Here is a 22,263-nt window from a genome sequence, read left to right as displayed (position 1 = left end):
AAGAGATTTCTTTAGCAGACATCAGAGTAAAGTGTGTGGTGTTGGTGTGTGTCCCCCGCAAGAGCTGTTGGCAGCTTCCTCTCAGGAAGAAGCAGTGATTCATTCTTCCAGGAGCAGACTTACGCAGTCTCTGCAGTTTTTTTTGCTGGCCAAGTTGGAATAGTCTAGATTCTAGATGAGTGATTCTTACACTAGTCACTCAGAAGTCCCTGTGTGCAAGGTACTTTAGAGGTACAAAGAAAGAGGCCGTCTCTGTGCTAATTTGGAGATGTGAGCTGAACAAGAGAGAAATTAAACTGTTTTCTCTGTGTCAGTAGGAGATTCTAGAAAATATGTGAGCTGAATTAATATCTCCCAAACACTGCAGTAGCATAATTAGTTTCATATTAATTTATAGTCATTGACAGATTGTAACAAACAAGCATAGTGTGACTTCTGTCAAGAATTTACTGTGATTTCATGTTCAGATTTATATATTAAGTTATACACTGAATTGATATACAAATAATCTATTTCAAAGTCAGACTTACTTTATAAGGTCCTCTAAAAAGTGTTTTCAAGCACTAAAATCACCCCTGTGATCCTCTAATGCTTTATGATCTTATAATTTAGGAATATTTCCTATCACCAAAATATCTCTTATCTTTTGACACGTCCAGTAGTTTATATAGTAAATATCTGTAAAACAGTACATTGAAAATACACACTATAACTGAATTGTCTGTTAAATTTTCAATTCAGATATTTATTTTTCTGCACATACAGCTTTGGCTACCCAGCAAAAGTAATATGAGTATTATCAACAGATAAATGTGCTGGGAGTGCTAAAATCTTGAAGGAAATGGGTTCAAATACAGGTCTCCCCTCCACCAAGTCCTTCCTACTTGCTGCAGTATGACATTCCAGCCTAATGAAACTCAAAGATCAGCCTGTTATCAAATCTTTGTTTTCACCTCTCCTTTTCTCCCTGACTAAAGAAGCTATCGTTGTTAAATGCATAAAAATGCATATATCATTCTAAAACTGTTACTCTGATGGAATATACAGTAAGCAAATTTATTTCATAATCATTCTAGCTAGGCAAATAGCATTCGCGAAAGAATAAACTGCAAAATATTTATAGTTGTTTATAGTTGTTGCAAATTGTATTAGATGGGCAAATGTATACACATTCAGGCTAGAATTTTTTCTTTTTGTTTCATTTTCTTGCACTTTTTTTCACCTTTAAATCTGTATTTGACACCATGAAGAAAATAGAGACTTAAAGATGTTAATTCCACCAGAAAGTGAGTGCTTTGGCTCAGTTCAGCACTGCCTTGTCTAAGGATATTACAAGCCATTTTGGTTTGTACAGGAGAAATCATATGTTTATGGGGTTTTCAGTGGACTGAATTGCAGCTTCAGAATATGGTGCAGTGGAGTACTGATGGGATCCATCTGACAAGCGACTGAAACACATATGTCATCAGCTTTTCAGAACAGCTATCAAGAAGCTTCCAACGTGCAATTTCTTGGTTACATTCTTGGTAAGGATTCTTTCACTGCTTTCTGTGAAATAGAGCAGCCACTCTGTTGCTGTGTGACACACAGGGTGCCGTGTGACACACAGGGTGCATCATGTGCTATTCCCATGTGACCTGGCACGTCAAGCATGTCACCTTCATGAGAGACACATGAGACAGGAAAAATAAATCTGTTTTCTCATCGTCAGGTTTATTGTTCCTCATCTTCACCAAGTCTTTTTCTGCATAAAACTGAATAAAGAGGCCCCAGATTAAACCCATACTGAGCAGTTATTGACTCTATGCTGATTCCTGTAAGATGAATTAAACCACTTGTTTGAACAATTGTGTTGAACAATGAAAGAACCATATGTTCCTCTATCAGAATGTTTTAAAAAGAAAATTATCCACACAGAGGCTGACATAATATGACAGAAATCAAAAGGAAAGTCACTAACTTTCAGATATGCTGATCCCTGAAGAAATGGTTAAGAACCAAGCAAGAATAAGCAGACTTTTTGGCTCTGTATTTTAGCTCTGCTTAGAACATGTTTTAGAGGCAAATATCCAGAGTAGCATTAGGACCTCAGGATGTGAGGAGGGATGGTAGAGAGTGCCTGTGATTTCTGATAACAGTAGAAGCCATGCCTTGCAAGAAGACGCTCAAAGTGTTAGCTAACAGCTGGTCATTGCTGCCACAGTGCTACTGCAGGATGTTGGTTTTGTTGCTAAATTCCCGCCCTCAGTTTTGATACAAATGTATGTCCTGATATTACTGCAATTTCATGTAAATGTATAATGCTGTTTATCATAGTTACCACCAAAAGGTATTGAAATATCAATTATGATGACTGCATTCTTTATTATGTAGAAAGCATTTTTGGTCTGCATCTAATGTGGGTAGGATGGAGTCCAAGGTGAACTACGTCTGCATGGATTTAAAGACAAGAGTGCAACCAGCAACTAGTAAGGCCTATGGCAGATTTCACCATTGAAAATCTGGGACTTGAGGTTTTCCAGCTAGACTTTGGGTGGAGTCCTAGGCAGGAGACTTAGAAAAGCAATCTATCAATGCTAATGACTTTGTTGAGAAAAGGAACCAAACCGGGTTCTAAACAAGTATTTGAACATTCACAGGTGTGTACATCTTTAAGCTCTTCTGGAGGAAGAAGTACTTTTGCTTTAGGAAATTTGGCAAGCTGCATAAGTACAGCAGTGATTTCAGAGGACTGTAAATACCTATTACCTTCACACAATCCAATTCTTGCCATATTACTTGATATTTATATTGTGTTGATTGAAAAAAGACATTCTTTATCTGGCCTTTCTCTTTTTTTTAACACCAAAGATTATTGAAAATTACATGTTTCATTACATACATCAATAATTCCCAGTAACTTTGAAACAATTACATTAATATATTCCCTTCAAACTGTCTTTTGTTTTCAACTGACTGTATATCTATGTAAAAAGACAGTTAAACTGCTTATCTGTGTTACAGCAGCACCTTTGTGGTACTGTTCAGGGGCTGAGGAAAGTTGCTGCAGCAACAGTGCAAATTATGTAACGCTCCAATGAAGGATGAGTAAGGCTGGTTTGTAGGGGGCTGCAATCCCAAGCTTTCCTTTTCTGTCAGTTTCTGTTTCTGCTTGTGAAGTGGGATACATTTTACAATAGGTTTTAAAACTCTCTGTGGAGAGTAATGTAGACTTACTGTACTCCACTAATACGGAGAGAGAATAACTCTAGACGTTTCTTAATACCACATTTTACTTGGCATGTTTGAATTCACATTAGAAACTGGATTTTATTTATTTTACAGAATCCAAACTGTTGCTGATGCATTACAGAGTGTAGCAAGACTCATCTGTGTTCACATAATTTAAACAGCATGCACCACCACACTAAACAGTAAATCATTAAGAAACACCTTGGATTAACAAACTTTTTGTTAAATCTTTGGAATTTACCTGCATTGGCCTCTGACTTCTTTTTCTGGTACCTCCAAAGCCTAGTTCTGACAACAAAGGTTTAGGAGCATTTTGGACTTGTGCATTCAGGACTGAACAGGGTAGAAGAGAAGTAGCTGTAGAGCAACTCATCATTTCATCCAGGTCTAAGTGACAGAGAAGCAAAATGTGACTTAAGAGACTAAGCTTTTAACCCTGCCTATCCTGGCTGTAAAACCTAGTTCCTACATTCTCAGGAGAGAACCTTTAGAGAGATTTATGCCCTGTGAAACACAGAAATGCTTTTCCAAGCATTCAGCTATTCCAGGATTTGAATGATCCTTTTTATGTACCGGCAATTTCCTAACAAAGCCTCATCTGTTTCTGCATTGAGAATCTGGCTCATTTTCTGACTGAAGTTTGAACAATTAAATTGTCTTTTTCTGCACACAAAGAGTCTGACCCTCAGGCAGAAAATTACCAATAAGTTTTTGATTTTTATATGCCATTTTTATTTCCTGTATTTCCTAGAAGAGTGAGGCCTGGAGACATACCATATTGCTGTAAATGGTCTTTGCTTGGCAGGTGGTATGGCTTTTTTCTTTATATCTGCGCATATTTTGCACTCTTGGGTTAGTGCAAAATCACTGCATTTGCTTTGCCAGGTGTTCTATATAGCCAAACTCTGTTTTTGGTGGGACAGTGCATACTGACTGTGAAAATTATTCTTTAGTCCTTTGCTGATTTTGCTGCGTTTTCCCCATTTTTTCTTTTTTTTTTTTTTCAGAAATAACCTTCAGAAGACCAGTATCTTAATGTTATATTGTCAATTTCAGACCATAGTGACTGTTACACACATTAAGAGAAAACATCAAGAACTAATTTTGCACTGAGCATCAGCCAATGTGTGCGGAGCATTTACGCTGCCATTTTTTTTTAAGTCAGTATCCCAGTTGTCCTCACTGACTTTGTCATGCTTCACATTTTGGAGTAGCATGTGGGCATACAAAGTGCATCATTTTCAGAAGAAACTGAACCGGCTGTTTTCAGAAATGCGTTCAGTGTGCTCCAATCACTGACATTCATTGTGCTCACAGGACTAGATTGCAACCAGTGCAAAATAAAAGCCTGTAAAATGTTTGCGGTGTGGACATTGGGCTCTCTAAGACAACTGGTTTAATCTAGGGTTCTGCCCCTGTTGGTCAGCACTCCTTGCTAATGCAGAAGGACCATAGAGTGGCAGCCACAGTGTTTGCAACTTTTAAGATTCTCAGGACTGTCATTTGAGAAATGCAATCCAGTGATTATTTCTGGAGCTGGATGCCTAGATTCTCATTTGCAATGATTACTATGTCAGCCGTGATGTCTTTCATCTTGTCCAGCCACACTCTGCTATTCACAAGGACCCTTTCCTTGTGGTGTCATTGCCATACCCTTACTTTTCTGTCCTTCATCTTTGGTTGAGTGGGTTGGCCCTGATGACTGGGGACATTTGGTGATAATGGTGGAAGTAGAGAGTCAAAGGAAGTCATAACATCCAAGCTGAAAGATTTACATTGGGTATTCAGTCTCACAGATGAAGTGGTTAAGAGCCCTTCTGAGAATGAACCTCCAGATAGGATCAGTTGAGCATTACGTGATTCAATCTGGTGTTATCGAGGGCACAGGGGATCATATCCTCAGGCCAGTAGATGTAATCTCTTGATTTTTAAGAGAAATCAGCTTCTCCAGACACTGAAAGGCTTACTCCACCACTTCTTCTGTCACTACTGGATGTTGAGTTTGCAGTCTATTGTAAAGATCCATTAAAACTATGGTATTTAAACCATTCTCCATGTCTCATCTCCCAGTTGTCTGAAAAGAGCAGGAAGCTATTGTGATTCTGCTTTTCTTGCGGGTTTTTTGGTTGGTTGGTTTTTTTTATTTGTGGTGATTTTTTTGGTTTTTGGTTTGGTTTGGTTGTGGGGTGTTTTGTTTGTTTGTTTGTTTGGGATTTTTTTTTGGCTTGGTTGGTTGGTTTTTGTTGCACCACATTGTGCAGTGACTTGGTTAAAAAGGAGCATTTGAAGTCGTTTTCTCTCAGTGGGTGCATCATGGAGTCATGCTGCTGCTGGGCAAAACCACACAACCCTTTCCCCCAAATTAATCAAACAAACAAACATAAATTTCCAAATGACACCCAAATACTGTAGCATTATCTAATTATTTGTGAATTAAATAGGTCACTCATTTCACAGAAATGAGTGAAAATGGGCACCATCCCAGCAGATGTCCTTCTTCTAACGTTCTCACTTGCCTGGTCAAAGACTAAAGTTCAGGTTCTCTGAGGGAATCCCAGTACTTCTACAATTATATGCCAGGGATCTCTCAATTACAGACATAAGGACTAGAAAAAAATCAGATGAAGACTTTCCTGCACTGGTGACAGATGGGTGCACGGAGCAAAATGAAGGATGTGAGCTTCCGAAAACCGAATGGATATTTTTTGGGCTGTAGGCTTGTCTGGCATGAGGAGGATGGGAGGCCACTGAGGCACTGCATTCTGCTGTCAGCCCAGACAGGCGAACAGCCCCCTCTGATGCAGGCAGTGCTTTGTTCACCCTTGCTTCAGTGCACAAACATATTGCTGTAAACCACAACTACCTGTTTTACATGTGTGTACATATACAGGGGACGTGTATGTCCACGTGTACATATGCAAACACAGATCTATAGAGAGAGAAGTGTATTGTAAAATATACACTATCAGTGTGCGGATGTGGATGAAAAACTCAACATGAGTCAGCAGTGTGAGCTCACAGCCCAGAAAGCCAACCATGTCCTGGGCTGCATGAAAAGCAGTGTGGCCAGCAGGTCAAAGGAGGTGATTCTGTTCCTCTACTCTGCTCTTGTGAGACCCCACCAGCTATGGTGTCCCCAGCATGAGAAGGACATGGGACTGCTGGAGCAAGTCCAGAGGAGGGCCACAAGGTTGATGAGAGGACTGGAGCACCTCCTCTACCAAGACAGGCTGAGAAAGTTGGGGCTGTTCATCTGGAGATGGATGTTTGGAGACCTCATAGCAACCTTCCAGTGTTTGAAAAGGGCCTACAGGGAAGTTGGAAATGGACTCTTTTTCAGGAACTGTAGTGACAGGACAAGGAGTAATGGGTACAAATTGAAAGAGGGGAAATTTAGGTTACACTTTAGGAAGAAATTTTTTATTGTGAGGGTGGTGAGACACTGGAACAGTTCAGGGAGGCTGTGGATGCCCCAACCCTGGCAGCGTTCTAGGCCAGGTTGGATAAGGCCTTGAGCAACCTGCTCTAGCGGGAGGTGTCCCTGTCCATGGCGGCGGGGTTGGGACTAGATGATCTTTAAGATCCCTTTCAACCCAAGCCGTTCTGTGGTCACACAGCTCTATGTATGGGCATGCTTCCCACCGTGGGTGTGTAAAACAGCTGTAACTCGGACACACCCCGACCCGCCCTCCCCACGCCGCGCGGCCGCCGGCGGGCCCGTGTTCCTTTAAGGGCCGCTTCCGCGCCCTACCACGTGCTGGGGGCGGGGCGGGGCGGGGGTGCCGCGCAGCCAATGGGGAGCGCCCGAGGGGCGCGGAGCTACGGCGGGTCCGTCCTCGTCTGCCGGCTGGTGGCGGCGCGGGGAGCGCTGCCGAGCCCAGCTCAGCCCAGCCCAGCCCAGCTCAGCTCAGCTCAGCCCAGCCCAGCCCAACCGAGCCCGGCCCGGCCCAGCCCGGCCCGGCAGAGCCCCGTCCGGGAGGGCGCACAGCCGGCTGTCAGCGCCGCCGGGCGGGCACGCTCGGCCCCTCGGTCAGGTGACGGGCGGCTGCCGGGAGCGGCGCGGCTGAACGGGCCGGCGCTCCCCTCGCCTCCCCTCTCCTCGCCTCGCCTCCGCGCAATGCTGGGCGGCTCCGCGGCAGCTCCGGGGATGCTGCCGCGGCCGCCGCCGCTAGCCGCGCGCTGAGCCGCTGCGAGGGGCGCGGCGGGAGCGCCGCCGCGTGGGGCGGTGGCATGGCCCCCACCCTGCTCCAGAAGCTCTTCAACAAAAGGGGCGGTGGCGCGGCGGCCCCCCACGGCCGGGCCCCGGGGGAGGGGCCCGCCTTCAGGTGAGCGGCGACGGCGCGGCGGGGGCTGCCCCGGGTGGGCAGCAGGGGAGGCGGCGGAGAGGCCGGTGGGGCGGGGGGCTGCGTGGGTGGCAGGTGTGCCGCATCCCCCCGGAGTGCCCCGCCGCCCAGTGCCCGGGGGGAGCGGCCGGCGGGGACGGGGCACAGCCGGGCGGGCGGGGGTGCAGCGGGAGGCTCTTCTCCCGCCCTTCCCTCGCGTTGGATCTCTCAGCCATTTTCTGGCCACTGTTGGCAGTGGCACACCCGGGAGCCGCGAGGCGCTCGCCCCTCGGGCAGCGGCGGGGGAGAGGCGCCGGGCCCTCTGTCCGGCGATTGTGTGTAAATGCTGCGATAACTCGCGGCCGGGTCTCATCAGCACTGGAAAATTAAAACGTGGCTTGATTGTCGTGACCTAAATACACGTGCGCAGTCTGGTGACCCGCTAACCATTTCACTGCCCTCTGTATTTGATACTGCAAATGCTTAAAGGTGAGATTCAGTAGCAATTGCTGCTTCAGGGTTTAAATGTGTGATCTTTATATAATATTGAATTATTACTGGTTTTTGAACCTCGGGGACAGCATTTGGCTCAGGCTGATGCTTTGGAGCTTTGTTCCTATCACATCTGTGCTGCTCACAAGACCGAGCGCCCGGTGAGCGCAGTGACAATCACATGCGTGCCCGTAACCTCTGTGCCTGTTTTTCTGTGCGGCATGAGTTGACTGGTCTTGTGATCAGATGGTATACAGGATTGAGTTGGAATCTGGGCTTTCACTGCTGAAACTATCAAGAATGCTAAGAGAGACAATACTCTGATCCACAAAGTGCCCTAGTGCCAATTATGAAAGATGACAATTGTGGAGTCATTATGTGTTCAAAGATGGTCTGTGTGGGTCATGGCCGTGTGCATGGCCAAAGTTGCAAGATCATGGTGAAAAATTGTATAAGATCAAAATAACATCAGTATGTTTGAGTTATAAGGTGATTCCTTTGTATGTCATTGGACATAGTATTGGAGCTGCATTCGTATCAGAGAGCAGGGCTGGTGAATTTTGGGAAGCTGTAAAGTCTATACACTGTACTTGCTAGTTTCTTCTTGTGGTAGTTATTCACCTTATGAGTTAAATATCATCTTTAATTTGAAAGAAAACAATTTTCCACATTTAAACTGAGGGACAATTCCAGACGAACTATTATTTTGCCTTGTACTTAAAATCATGCCAAGTACTGTGTATCAGAGACCAGGGCTGTTAGTTCTAGGGTATTGGACTGTCAAGGATCTCCATGAAGGCAGATTGCTTGCACAGTGTGTTCCCCATTAGAATGAGTAAGATTGTTCCATCTGGAGTATTTTGTGAAATTAGGGATTATATTTTTTTCTTTGTCTTTCTATTTCTTAGGTAAGATATTCCGCACTCAGTTTTCAGTTTGAATAACATTGAAATGATTTGACACTTCAAAGAAAAAGTGTTATATTTAAAATACTACTGGAGGTACCCTTCACTCTTTTTATCCCTGATTTTTCCCTCATTCCCTTGCTATTTTTTTTACATGTGGATGTTTTTTGTGCTTGTTAATATTACATTGAGCTTCCTATTTGTGACTTCTAAATATACTATAATGCTTTTTCTTTCTTTCTAGTGATCTGCTGATGAACTGCAGGAGCATACTTACTGGGTCTTAGAAGCTCTGCTACAACCCTTTTAATAGACTTTCTGTTGAGCAGTAATCTCTGTTTGAATGGAGAGACACGATTGGACCTAAGTAAAGTGCAAGACTTAATCTTTTGGTAGCTTCTGTGTTAAGCATATACCGCTGCTTACTGTTAGAGGCAAAGTGGCAGAATCATTTTTTGTTCTAATGGCAGGCCTGTGTTTTTAAGATTTTAGTTTTAAGGTTTTATTCCCACTTTGTGTTCTGGTTAGCGAGATCCCTCCACATTCAGTGTGTCTTGCTGTGTTTAGCTCTCTTAAGCAGCCCTGTAAGACCACAGTCTGTATCCTTGGACTTTCAGTTGTTATGAAATCCTTGAAAGCCTAAGTGTATTCACACACCCTGAACAACAGCAGAATTACCAAAAATCCTCAAATTAATGTAGTTTGACAACTTTTTTCAACTACATTGTTAGGAAGCTTAGTGTTTTCTAGTCTTCTTAGGAACACCAGGAGAAATTCTGTTGCAGAGGTCCATCAGTTAGGCTTGAGGTTTGCCTGTAACAAATACTGCAAGTTCTGTTGCCCCCTCTCCTATAAGGGGAGCTAAATCTTGACCAGACATCTGTGCTGCTTGCATTCTTTAGCTCTGAAGGAAATAGCAAGCTTCAAGGTCCATGCTGCTTACCAGGATGAGCTGGCACAGCCTCAAAGAGCAGGAGACATGGTGCCTATAGCTGAATGTGGAGCTACAGGAAATGGTTTCTTGGGTGCATGACCATTAACATATTAGTTTGGACCAGGAGTGCACTTTTAAAGAAAGCTTCTCAATTGTCTCCACTGACTGCACTTTGGCTTGCATAGCCATGTGGATTCAGTGCATAAACTGGATTCCAGTTGGAATGAATGAGATTAGAAAGTGTGCTCCTACCACTAATGGGCATTCCGTCCCTGGGACCAGACTACTGCTGATCAAAAGTTAAACTCCAGAACACGTATAGTGTGGGTGTCAGGTCCTTAGCACCAATTAATTCACTCTGTGGATCTAATTTGGTTGGGCCGCACTGTATCTTCGTGTAAGCACAACCCTTACTTGCTGGGTGAGGAGAATGTGAACATGAGATGTAAATGTTAATATAGAGCTATTAGGACAATGTGACTTTCTATTGGCCCAGGCCTCCCTTCAAAATAATGGAACTACAAAGTGGTAGAAGGGTAGTAGTTAAAATTATAGAATATCTTACTTATTTTAAAAAGAGTAATTATAAATCTGGAGAACAGACGTGTATTAGCGACATATTACATTTGTTCTAAGCAGTTTTGTACACACTTGAGCTTCTGGTTTTTGTTATTACTGGTTTTTGCTTCCCTTAACTAAAAATATATATTTGTATGTGTAATGCATACATAAAGATGTATGTATATATGCACCCACACCCCCTTTCAACAGAGACATTTGAGTGGCGGTAGTTCAGTATATTTCCTTTTAGCTTCTGAGGCTCTGAGGAAATCCTAATTACTTTGTTTACAAGACATGTGTATTTATGTGGCTAAATTCCCCTAATATTTCTTATTTCCATATCAAATGTTACTTCCCTTACAAGATTGGTTTAAAGTAGTTTGTACGCTTTTTTGGAGTGTCATTAGGGTCATGTGCTCAGCAGAATCATAGAACGGTTTGGGTTGGTAGGGACCTTTAGTATCATCTAGTTCCAACTCCCCTGCCTTGGATGGAGACACCTTCCTCTAGATCAGGTTGCCCAGAGCCCCATCCAACCTGGCCTTGAACACTTCCAAGGATGGGGCTTCCACACCTTCTCTGGGCAACCCATTGCAGTGCCTCACCACTCTCACAGTAAAGAATTTCTTCCTAACTTCTAATCTAAACCTACTTTCTGTCAGTTTGAATCCATTCCCCCTTGTCCTGTCACTTCATGACCTTATAAATAGTCTCTCTTCATCTTTCTTGTAGGTTCCCTTCATGTACTGGAAGGCCACAATTAGGTCACCCCAAAGCTTTCTCTTTTCCAGGCTGAACAATCCCAATTCTCTGAGCCTTTCCTCATAGGAGAAATGCTACATCCTTCTAATCATCTCAGTGTCCCTCCTCTGGGCTCGCTCCAACAGGTCTATGTCCTTCCTGTGCTGGGGACCCCAGAGCTGGATGCAGCACTCCTGGTGGGGTCTCACCAGAGCGGAGTAGAGGAACAGAATCCCCTCCCTTGACCTGCCAGCTCACGTCCAGCCTCTCTTCCACCAGCACCCCCAAGTCCTTCTCATCAAGGCTGCTCTTGATCTGTTCATCCCCCAGGCTCTGTTGATACTGGGGGTTGTTCTGATCCAGGTGCAGCACCTTGCACTTGGTCTTATTAAACCTCATGAGATTCCCATGGGCCTACCTCTTGAGCTTGTCCAGGTCCCTATGGATGGCATCCCAGCCTTCAGGTGTGTTAACCGCAGCACTCAGCTTGGTGTCATCTGCAAATTTGCTGAGGGTGCACCTGACCCCATTTTCTGCTGCTCCTGAGGGGCAGCACTTGTCATGGATGTCCATTGGGACTCTGAGCTGTTGACCACTACCCTCCGGATGCAACCGTCCAACCAATTCCTTACACACTGAACAGTCCATTAAGTTTTAGGGGTAATGTAGAGTATAAGCACATGGTATCTCAAGACTAGAATGTCTCAAGTGCTAAGCATGTATTTGAGTAAGGTATTGGGAAATGGCTTTAAGGAAATTTGTATGGATTGCAGATAGTTTGATTTTACTTAAATTTATAGCTGTTTTTCTGTGATTGTGTTTACCTGATTATAGAAGAGATTTCATGTCAGTGCTGTTCTGTATTCAACATGAAGTCTGATGCTATCCTTAAGCTGAGGGCTAAGGTTTCACCTTAATTTCAGTCTTTAATAGTTTTTGGTTTGTTTGGTTTTTTTTTAAATGCAAATAGTTGCCTTGGAGTCTTTGGAAGACTACTTTCATGCTGAATGTATAACTTCTGTATTGTAACTTCTGAAATTTCTTTAATATTGGTATATTTAGTGAAGGACCGTTTTATGTGCATTTAGAAAAAAAAAGTTGTATTATTTCAGCTGTGTCTGAAACTTGCATATGGTCTGTTTCTTCAGCTTTAAGTATCAGCTGCTCCTTCTTGTGTCTATATTGGAGTGGATGTTGTGTTGTAGCTGCAGGATATCTATCTGGTAATAGTTTGTTAGCTTTGGTATATGAGATCATTTGTTCAGCAGCTGGTACTAGTAATTTCTTTGGTCATAGCGCTGAAATGCTTGGTGAGATCCTACTTGCTGAGCATTATTTCATGGCATTTATTACCAACCTGGCAGTGCTCCACCTTCTGAAAAAGGAAAAGAAGCAGTAGTGAGCTCGGAGTCTGCTTGCATGTCAGTTTACTTCTTTGTTCAAATGAAATGCTCCTCCGTAACCTCTTGTGGCCTAATTGGGTTTTTCTTGAGCTTCTTGAAGCTTTGTAGATAGCCACACAGCAATAACACTGCTGACCGCACATGTACATCTTCATACTTGGAAATATCATTAAACATCTGGCTGTAAACCCTTCAAAAAGCATTTGAAATAAAATTACTGTTTTATTTGCTGTAGGAATGGGAATCAACCCAGGGCCAGATCTGAGCATGGGGGCAGGAAAGGTCAAAGAGCAAGTCTAAGCCATATACTGCTTCACTGACAGCTGAAGGTGAGCCTTAATTGCAGTATTATACCTCTGTGCTGTCGTTAGTCCTTCCTCGGTGATGAGAGCTGAGGTGTAAGTTCTGCAGAAAGAGATTTATTAGTCCTCGCTCAAGAAAACAGCTTAGAGCGGAAGTGGTTGAAAGTATGGTCCTTTGGCATGGAAACTACACTTCCAGCCTGGGGCTGTTTTGAAGGAAAACAAACAAACCCCCAAGTCTTCTGGTTTTCAGCTTTGCAGGAACTAAGGCCTTCTTCAGTTGTTTGGATTTTCCTTCCCCTACACACTTCTGTCACAAAACAACCTCTTGGTTTCCTCTAGATTTGCTCTGAGACTAACTCATTCTCTCTTAAAGTTGCAAGACAGCCTCTTCTTTTTCCTTTTTTTGCCGCAGAAGACTGCAAAATAGGTAGAAATGCACAAGCTACTGGTATTCCAAGGGGGATGGGTATACCTTAGTTCTTGAATTTAATTCCATGAAAAGATGCATTATTGCCTTACTAATCACATGAGGTTTGCCTGTAGGTTATTTCTGATTTACAAGTAACTTATGCACAGATTTCCATGCATTGATTCTTAAATTGATGTGTAATTGGATAGTAGGCTCATGATTCCTTATTCTTAGGGCACTTTTGCTGTTGACATACCTAAAACTGGGTGAGTGAGTACTCTGCCACATACTATGTTCGGTGGAAAGTGATTTGGGGAACAGTAGCGACAGAAAGCTTTGGAGCTACCTTTCCTTGCCGGTAGCAGAGTTTAAAGCAGGATGCACTACAATCTAATACAGTGATGCTAATGCTGTAGGGGAATACTTATCAGTTGACATAAATGGGTTGATGTGAATAAGAAAATAAAGCTGCTTGGGGCTGAAAAAATGTAGACTATCATTCATAAAAGCTGAATTTGTAGAGAAACACTTAAAAAACTGATGCAGAGCTTTGTTGCCAGGAGAGGCTGGCTTCATGAAAATTACATAAACTTTGTAACTTTTCTTCTGTAGACTAAGTTAAAGTTGCAAAATAGCTTTATTAAATATTTAGGGGAAAGGGAGATGGAAGAGGTTTGACAAAAATGTTTAATCATTAGTCATCGTGTCATCATCCCACTTTGACATTGTGAGATGTAGGTGTTTTCAGTGCATGGTAGTGGCCTTTAGCTGTTGCTTTGGTCTGAACAGTGAGTAACAGCAGACTGAAAGCCCAGAGATGTGACAAAATAGCTGGTGTCAGAGTGGACAGAAGACGGAGTAATTGTTCTCGTAAAAGTAATTTCTTGTTCTGACATTTCAGTAGTATTGAAGCTGCTAAGGACTTCTTTTGCAAAGAAAATTCTTTGGATTAATAATGACTACATGTGCTACAAACATTGGTGATGTACCTGTTCCTTTAAGTATTCCTTCTGGTGCTAACAACCATGTACTTTCATCTGTAATGTACTTTGCACCTTAGTGATGTTCAGGGATAGCTTCTGAAGAGTAGATTCAGTTTTTAAGCCATATGTTGTGTTTTATGTTTCTCAACAGTTATTTCTACCAGGTGCACTCTTGATGAAGAGCACACTGTCGTCTTGCATGCTGCTTTAGATGAAGTGGTGTAAGAGGAATGTTCTTATACCATCCTATTTATCAGTATTTGCTATGTGAAGGTTTCCATGGGTACACTTGTTAGGCAAAAGAAGAGGAATGCAGTTCTGTAGGGTGGTGGTTAACAGGCTTACTAGAGAGAATAAGCAAGAAAAGGAGGACTTTGAATTGGATACTTGTTGTGTGAAGACAGCAAATATGTCTGTCTGCTCTTCTTCTTGTGCTTCTTGTGATAGTGTCAGATTACTGCTGATCTGACTAACAGGCATGGACATGGTGGTTCACCTTTGCCTGTCATGAATCAGCTCCTCTATGTGTGCTCTGCCTATGCTGCTTTTTAATCTTCAGGCTCAGGTTTTTCTCTATTCTGCTTTCTCCTCACCTTAACAGTGCCTTTCTCAAGTCACTCCATTTGCCCTGTTTGTATGGGTTTGTCACTCAAATACCATAACAATGTCATATTTTAATATGCAAGACTGAGGTCATAGGACAAGCTCCCTTTCAGGTTACAAGGCAAAGTGTTCTTTTGAGGCACTGAGTGGACTAACCTAAGAGTTTTGGTAACAGCCTGTGCCTTTCCCACATCAAATAGGACAAGTGTGGAGGCATTTACATGACAAACAGCTGAAATATTTTTGGTCAGTCAGCACACTTCTTGGATATTGGTTAGATTCTTAGATAAATGGGCATGAGGGCTTTACATCACACTTGCTGCTGTTAAAACTGACTCATGATTTTCCTTCCATAGACTGCTGAAGTGAAACGAGCTCTGTGTGGTGTAATTACTGAATCAGTATGGAGCTTTCTCTGCAGGATGTCCTCACCTCAGTTTAATACAGTTCGGCTTTTCTCCTCTGAGGTGCTCAGTGGAGTTTCACACATGCTAATGAAATCAACTGTATTAAGTAAACAATCTGACAATATTTATTTACTTTTCTAATAGAAGTTCTCGCAGTCTGAATTTGGTATTAGCACTTTCAAATTAGAAATCTGAACACATTAGTACTTATTTTTTATAATGTACGGGAAGTTTCTTACAATAACATCTCTTAGCTTTTGTTTTAATTGAGTTTACTGACTTCTATGAAAGAAAACAGTTGCTTGAATGAACTCAGTGCTCTGGGTTTCTGTGCAGAGTATTTGCACTGAATTCTGAATCTGGATATTATCCAACACCTGAAATTGCTCAACTCTTGGGGTTGGGTTTGTTAATGCACAGCTCCAGGAGTACAGAATATCTGAGCAGAGTATATTAGATAAAGTTTTGGAAGGAAACCCCAAAGAGGGAGAATCTACAAACTGTTGAATACATAGTTCTGAATGAGTTATTCTTTAATTATTATTATTTCACTTTACAGAATTTTAATGTTGTAATGTTAAAGCCCTCTGTGGGCTGGAAGAGACAGTTATGGAATTTTTTTTAAATCTGCAACTCACAGAAATTAGTTTATATTCAGACAGATTTTTGTTGTGTCTTCTGTTTTTCCGTGTGGGCACCTGAGCCTGTCCAACTAATGCTGCTGATCAGTTACTTGTTTCTGTCATATTCCCTTGCTCTTCCTTTCACATTCCCCCAAAATGACCTTTTAAATTCTTCACATTTAATGCTCTGCTCTCTAAGTTGCCCTTTAAAACAGGTTGTGCTTTTTAAGGCAAATCCTACTATAGGAAAGGTCATGGGCCTTTTGTTTCTGAAATTCTGGCTTGTTTAACAGGACTGGTTTAAACAAGCTGGGCAGAGACCTGTGAGGCTACTGCAAAGGAAGGTTGGTGATCTCTGGTGTAGGCACAAGGAAGAAGCAAGTTTGGTGCAGAGACCACTCTGCTCAGCTGTACAGCAGCAGAGTTAGTCCACGTGTGTTAAGACTCTGGTCTTGGTGAATGGCTGCAGTGGTACAAGACGTTACTGCATTCTCCCATGCTCTGCTGAATTCGATTATTGGCTGGACATCTGTCACTTCCACAGCAGCACTGAGGGAATAGAGAGCGTTGAAGCTCTTCTCAGTCATCTCTGTGTAATGGTCAGTGATAGAACCCAGCTCTTCTTACACCAGTCTGTGTTAAGCTGTCACACAATGCAGGAATGCTTATGGAGGGCTAATATGTTCTAATCCTCGGTTGGGTTGAGAAGGCTGGAATAAAGAGCAGGGAATTGGTAGTCAGTTCATTTAGTGGACAACCACAGTGACATGCATCTGAGCTCCTACTTGGTCTTGGCTTTTAGCCTGGAGGAAGGTTGTTCTCCTATGTTAGCCAGTTGAAACAGCTTCAGGAGTGCCACCTCTGCCTTCCAACTGCTAAAAGAGTTACATCAAGTTAAAGAGTTGGAAAAAGTAACCCTCTCTTATTACAAAGTTATTTATGAGATTTGGCTGTGGATATTCATCATGCTTACTAAGCGCTAAAATGATTTCAGATATAATTCCCAGTTTCGGTGTGGGTGAGTAAAACCTGGTGAATTCAGTATTTGGGAGATGCGGGGATATGTGTCAGTCACCCACTGTGGACTAGATCAGAGTACAGTTGAGTTCAAAAACAATTCAGGTGCTAAGCATCTTGTGTTATGAAGTTCCTATATGCAGAGTCTTACAGACAGGGATATGTTTGGGAGTGCTTTTGAATGAAACTAGAGAAATTATGTTGATTTGAAAATAGCTTTTTCTGTTTGTCACTTTATGGTGACACTTGGTAACTGTAAAATGCATATGTGTAGCTGAACTGGATAATGGATGCAGGAATAGGTATACAAAGGAGAGGAAAATGCAGTCAGAACAATGTACTTTGTAGTGGACATGGTTTTTTTGAAACAGTCAGCTCAATGAACTCACATGCACATTGATAATATATCTGCTCAATTCCTTTGTTTTTAAGAAAAACACATCTCTGTGGAATGTCAAAGATGCCTTGAACCTCTGAATTAAACTTTGTTTAATGCTTAAAGAAATAATTCTCTATTTGTATTGAAATGTGGTGTTGGCAGGTGAACTAGAATTTTGATTGAAACTTGATTTGAATTTGGCTTTTTGTTTGCATTACTGAAGTACTAAAAGTTGACTATAGTCTTAATTAGAGTTATATCCTTGGGCCCTGTTTTGACTCAAAAGAAAGTGAATTTTGTTTGTATTTAAATGAAATTATCCTGAATCTGTAACTGCTAAAAAGGCTCCTAGTAAGTCTGCTCTGGTAGACTTCATCTCAGGAGTAAGTCAGGTCTGTTATAAACTATTTTCTTGTACAGTGTTTTCCTGGGGAACACCAAAGGAGCTTGACCAATTCTTACCTTCTTATGAGGAGATAAGCTTGTAATTTGTCTAAATAGATAATTGCTACATAAGCTTGCTGACTGAAATTTGTTTCTATCAATGTGCAAAGCAGTTTCCTGTTGCAGGACAAGGTTACAACTGGATCACTGTGTGTGATTTTTACTTTTTTGTCCAGGTATTTCGGGATTTTTGGACAGATACTTGGCAGCCAAATCTTGGCATGTTACTGGGTGTGGTCAACTGTAATTATGTACAAACCTGACTGGATAAACTTTTAAGTCTCCTATAATACCAGTGTTTTTGAGAAAATGTTTGGGGTTCTGTGTGAGTAGTTATAGTGGTTGAGCGGTTTGAGGAGGGGAAACTGTTTCATAACTTAATGACTATTTATACATTCAAAGTCCTACGCAATTGGTGGTAAACAGAACATGAGTCTCTGGTATAGTGGCTCGCAGCAAGGTTAGTTTTGCCCATACCAGTCAGCTGCAGGACTGTGGTTTATTTGGTTGGTTTTGTGTGTAGTCTTTTTCATTGAGAAGGTATATGGTGTGAGTGATTTAATTACCCTGATCTTCTGTACATGGTCCCAAGATATGGTTCCTCCTTCCCTTTCCTGTGAAACTTGAAAGTAAATGTGTCCAAAACTACAAGATTCAGTGCTAGTTACTAGCAAGCTACTTTCCATGCTGTCTACAAGTGAGGGTTAAGGAAAGTGTTTTGGATGGAATAGACAAGTTATCATAACAACAACAAGAGCAGCAAAACATATTTTTGGCTATAACTAGTGAAAAATGCCGGAGCTGACGTTATATCCGTCTGTGTTATCACTTCATTCAATCTAAGTCAGGATTTCCTGGCATTCATCTAGACAGAGGCAATGGACTTTGCTGTTCATGCTATAGCAACTTTTGAGTGATCAAGCATGGCTTCTTGTGTGTGTCTTTTCCCATATTCTTGCTAGTTGGGTAAATCAGTACATTCTCATAAATACTCGACTTAGGTTTTTCTTCCTTCCCTTCTTGATTATTGCAGACTAACTTTTCAGTTGCAGTCTGAAGCAACTGTTTTAAAAGAATCAAAAAACATCTTGCGCTTACAACATTTTAACATAACCATTTACAGAAGTCTCACCAATATTATGTTAGCTGGTCAAAAAACCTGTGTGGCCTCAGCTCTCAGGACTGTTAGAGAACCACATCTGATACCTTTTCATATGTTAGGAATTTAGGAGGGTGCAGCCAGAACCAGGTAAATTTTAGTAATTTTTTTTAAAGTGAAATGATACTGCTGAGTTTGTGCTTTTGAGTTAGTTGATATGGACCCCTTCTGAAGCAATTTCCTTTGGAAGAAAAATGTGAGGTCCCTGGATAGCACTTGTCTCTACCTTCCTGAAGAGCGTTCTCTTGTGCAGTGAGAGTGTGTGTTCAGAACGAAGACGAGGAGGGCATTTGCAATGCTTTCTGTGCCCTTGGAGGGATTACCCTAAACTTATTTGGCTGTAAAATTTGAGAGAGAGTGCCATGTTCTCTGGAGTTTACAAAGCCCTCTTGTGAAAGTAGCCTTTTCATAGTAGAAGTGGAGGAAATTTGTAAAGAAATGGTTGCTGTTAATATGCATGTGTTTTTAGCTACTTTGAATGAAGGTGTGTGTTTTAGCAAAAGGAGTATTTTTCAGTTAACTAGAAAAAAGTGGGAAGGGGGGATGTTAAACATCAGACATTCTTCATATCTCTATCTGTTGGTATTAATATGTATTTACTTTTATCTAATAAATAACATTATTTCTTAGTAATTTTTTTTTAATTTTCTAAAATTACTTCTTTGAACAGAGACTTGAAAGCTGTGTACAGACTTCTTTTCTTAAAAAACAAAATAGGGCTTTACAGAAGAGGGAGAAGGAACAGGAAAGAGCAGGCAAGCAAACCCATGCCTCAGGATATCGGCCCTAAGGTGTGGTAGTCTGTCTTGACCTGCTCACTTATGTAGGAGACACTGAGGTCTGAGATCTATCAGTACTTTTATACAGCGTTGAAATGCAACAAGAGCTGATAGTGTTATAAATAGATTCTGCCTTGCATTTCTGCTCAGAATTCTTCTTCAGATGTACAATGTGTAGTTCTTCCCTCTGTTCAAGAGAAGGTGGGGAAGGCAAAGGCAGTAAAGCTGGTAGGATAAGAGATTTCTATTAATCTCATTTTCTGGCAGAGGCAGTTCTCAGACGTGCCTTGGCAGTGTCTGTATTTAGTAGCTGTGTTCCTGGACGCTGGCCCAGTCACATGGCGCCACTGGAACAAGTGACATGGGAATGATGCATTAGCTGAGACCTGTGCTGGAGGAGGTGGGGTGGCCCAGCCGGCCGGGCTGCCTGCGCCCCGGCACTCAGCGCAGATGCTGTGTCCAGCGCTGCTTGCTCCCAGATGGCTGCTGCTGTTTGGCTCAACCTGTTTGGCTCCAGTGAAAGCTGGAAGTTGGTTACTGCAGGTGCCTTGAAAAAATAAACACGGAAAGAAACCAAGTCAAATCCTGAAGAGTGTTAAATTATAAGTAAATTTTCAATTCATCAGAAAATGATAAAGATCATGACTGTGAAACAACTTCTACAAAACATTTGACTTACTCTGGATCAGCTGTCAGTAGCTATGGGATTGAGGGCAGAAAGTGGGATGGAAGGGGGAAAGTTAATTAAGACTAGACATGGCTTTCTGTACTGAGGAAAGAACTAAGTGGTGGATCTATGGCACTAACCTTATTGCATACTTTACCTTTGTTTAAAGACCTAGTTTAACAAAACCACACTTTTCTTAATGGTAAAACACAATTAAATTCATGCCATTTTTTGTGCAATTTCAACTTATGGAATTTGACTGAGTTGTGAAACTGGTTTAATGGGCTGTTCTTTATGTTTGTGGAAGGCTGATGTGTGCAAATTTATGGTGACTAACTTGTGTAGATCTGTTTGTTAGCTTCTATCAGCAGTGTGTGTGTCTTGTCATTTTTTTGTGCATGCATATGATGATATTGCTTTCTGGCAACCAAGATGATGAAAAATGCTTGCAACCTCACAAAAATCCAGTGTATTCTCCTTTCTTAAGCACGGAGTCTGTGGAATTCTAACTTTTCAGTGAACAAATATATCCAATGTTCTTTTACATTTCATATGGTAACATATGGAATTATCCTAAAACAGATAACTTTTCTGTATAGTGATCTAATACCGAGAATTTTATTTTTCTCTACCTGAGCTCTTTCTACAGGGAAATCTAACCCGAGAGAGAGCAGTGCTGCAAATAATACGTTCCTTCACTTGTTGCGTGACTAATCTGCAATGTATCCCGCCTAACTCGTGTGGACGTAGTAACTATGTATCATGCTTGAACAAGGTAGTTCATCTGAGGTTAATAGTGCTTTACCATATTAGGACTTCTTTAAGTCATTGTGGAAAAAGAATGTGGTGTGGCATCAGCACAACTCTTCCATATCTGAGGTTTTAAAAAGAGGAGAAACAATGCAAGGTAAATGATTCGTGTTTGGAGAGAGGAAGGGAACCTATATCTTCCACATAAGCTATTTGATGGACTAAAGGAGGGGAAATCATCATTAAGCAATCCAAATAGATTCCACTTCGTCTTTAAACATGTGTCTGGCACTAATCCTGAATGTCTGGGTCTAGGCAGTTTTTGTGTATCAGTTCTGCTAAGTGTATGTTTTGCAAAAACAAATGCTCACCAAAACAGCAGGTATGATTCAAAATTTGTTTTCCTAAGCTTCTCTAACCAGCTTCTAAAAGCTCTTGGGAAAATAAATCCTTACAGGGGTCTCTGCAAATATTCTCTTAGATGTGAAAACAGTGCTTAAGGTTTAGTGGAGAGCTGTAACTTGTACGGAAAATTATTTTTAATTAGACAACTACATCACATATATTTCCTCTTTCCCCCACCCCAAATTTTTTTGCTAAAGTGTTACCTTGAGTTGAAATCATTTGGGCAGTTGTCTCTCAATGGGGATGAAGGACAGGAAATGACCTACAAACAGAGCAGGTGACGTGCTGTCACATAGCCTAGAAAAAGTGTGATTAAACTCTGCTTTCCAGAGGGTTATATCTTGAGAGCAGGATGCTTTTCTTCCATTTTATGTATTATATACTTTGTGGACTCTGAGTGTTTTCAATGTGTGGATTTGAATATTATTTTATTGTTGAGAAACTGTTCTGTGGATTTTCAAAGTTAATTCCCCAGGTACTTTGAGATTTATAATATTCTACAGATGACTGCACCTAAAGATGAGGTAGTGTTGTGAAGCATGTCTTTTTGGTGAGCTTACAGGAATTCCTAGTTCTAATGTTTGATGTAAATTTGATACTGTGGTGAGTGTTACTTTGTTTGGGGAAAAGATAGACAGAAGTGAAGGCTTTTAACTGCTGATCTTAGTGGAAGTGTAAGAACCTGGCCCTTAGCTGCTTATTTCATTCACACTTCAAAGATGACTAGGAACACTGATGTTTAAA

General features: G+C 41.6%; 1 protein-coding gene across 2 annotated transcripts in view; it reads left to right on the top strand.

The window, feature by feature from the left end:
- Window positions 1-7,359: 7,359 nt before the first annotated feature.
- Window positions 7,360-22,263, top strand: part of FNIP2 (folliculin interacting protein 2) — a 49,943-nt gene continuing 35,039 nt past the window's right edge. For both annotated transcript variants that reach the window (XM_027739522.2, XM_027739523.2), the window contains exon 1: window positions 7,360-7,556. In XM_027739522.2, the coding sequence (XP_027595323.2) occupies window positions 7,462-7,556 (95 nt within the window). In that variant the 5' untranslated portion in view covers window positions 7,360-7,461. The remainder of the gene's footprint in view (window positions 7,557-22,263) is intronic.

The sequence above is a fragment of the Pipra filicauda genome, unplaced genomic scaffold (assembly GCF_003945595.2).
Source record: "Pipra filicauda isolate LSUMZ 115617 unplaced genomic scaffold, ASM394559v2 scaffold22_size4397567_pilon, whole genome shotgun sequence".
Taxonomy (NCBI): domain Eukaryota; kingdom Metazoa; phylum Chordata; class Aves; order Passeriformes; family Pipridae; genus Pipra; species Pipra filicauda.
Note: the sequence above shows the minus strand (reverse complement) of the source record. Positions and strands in the feature narration are given on the sequence as shown.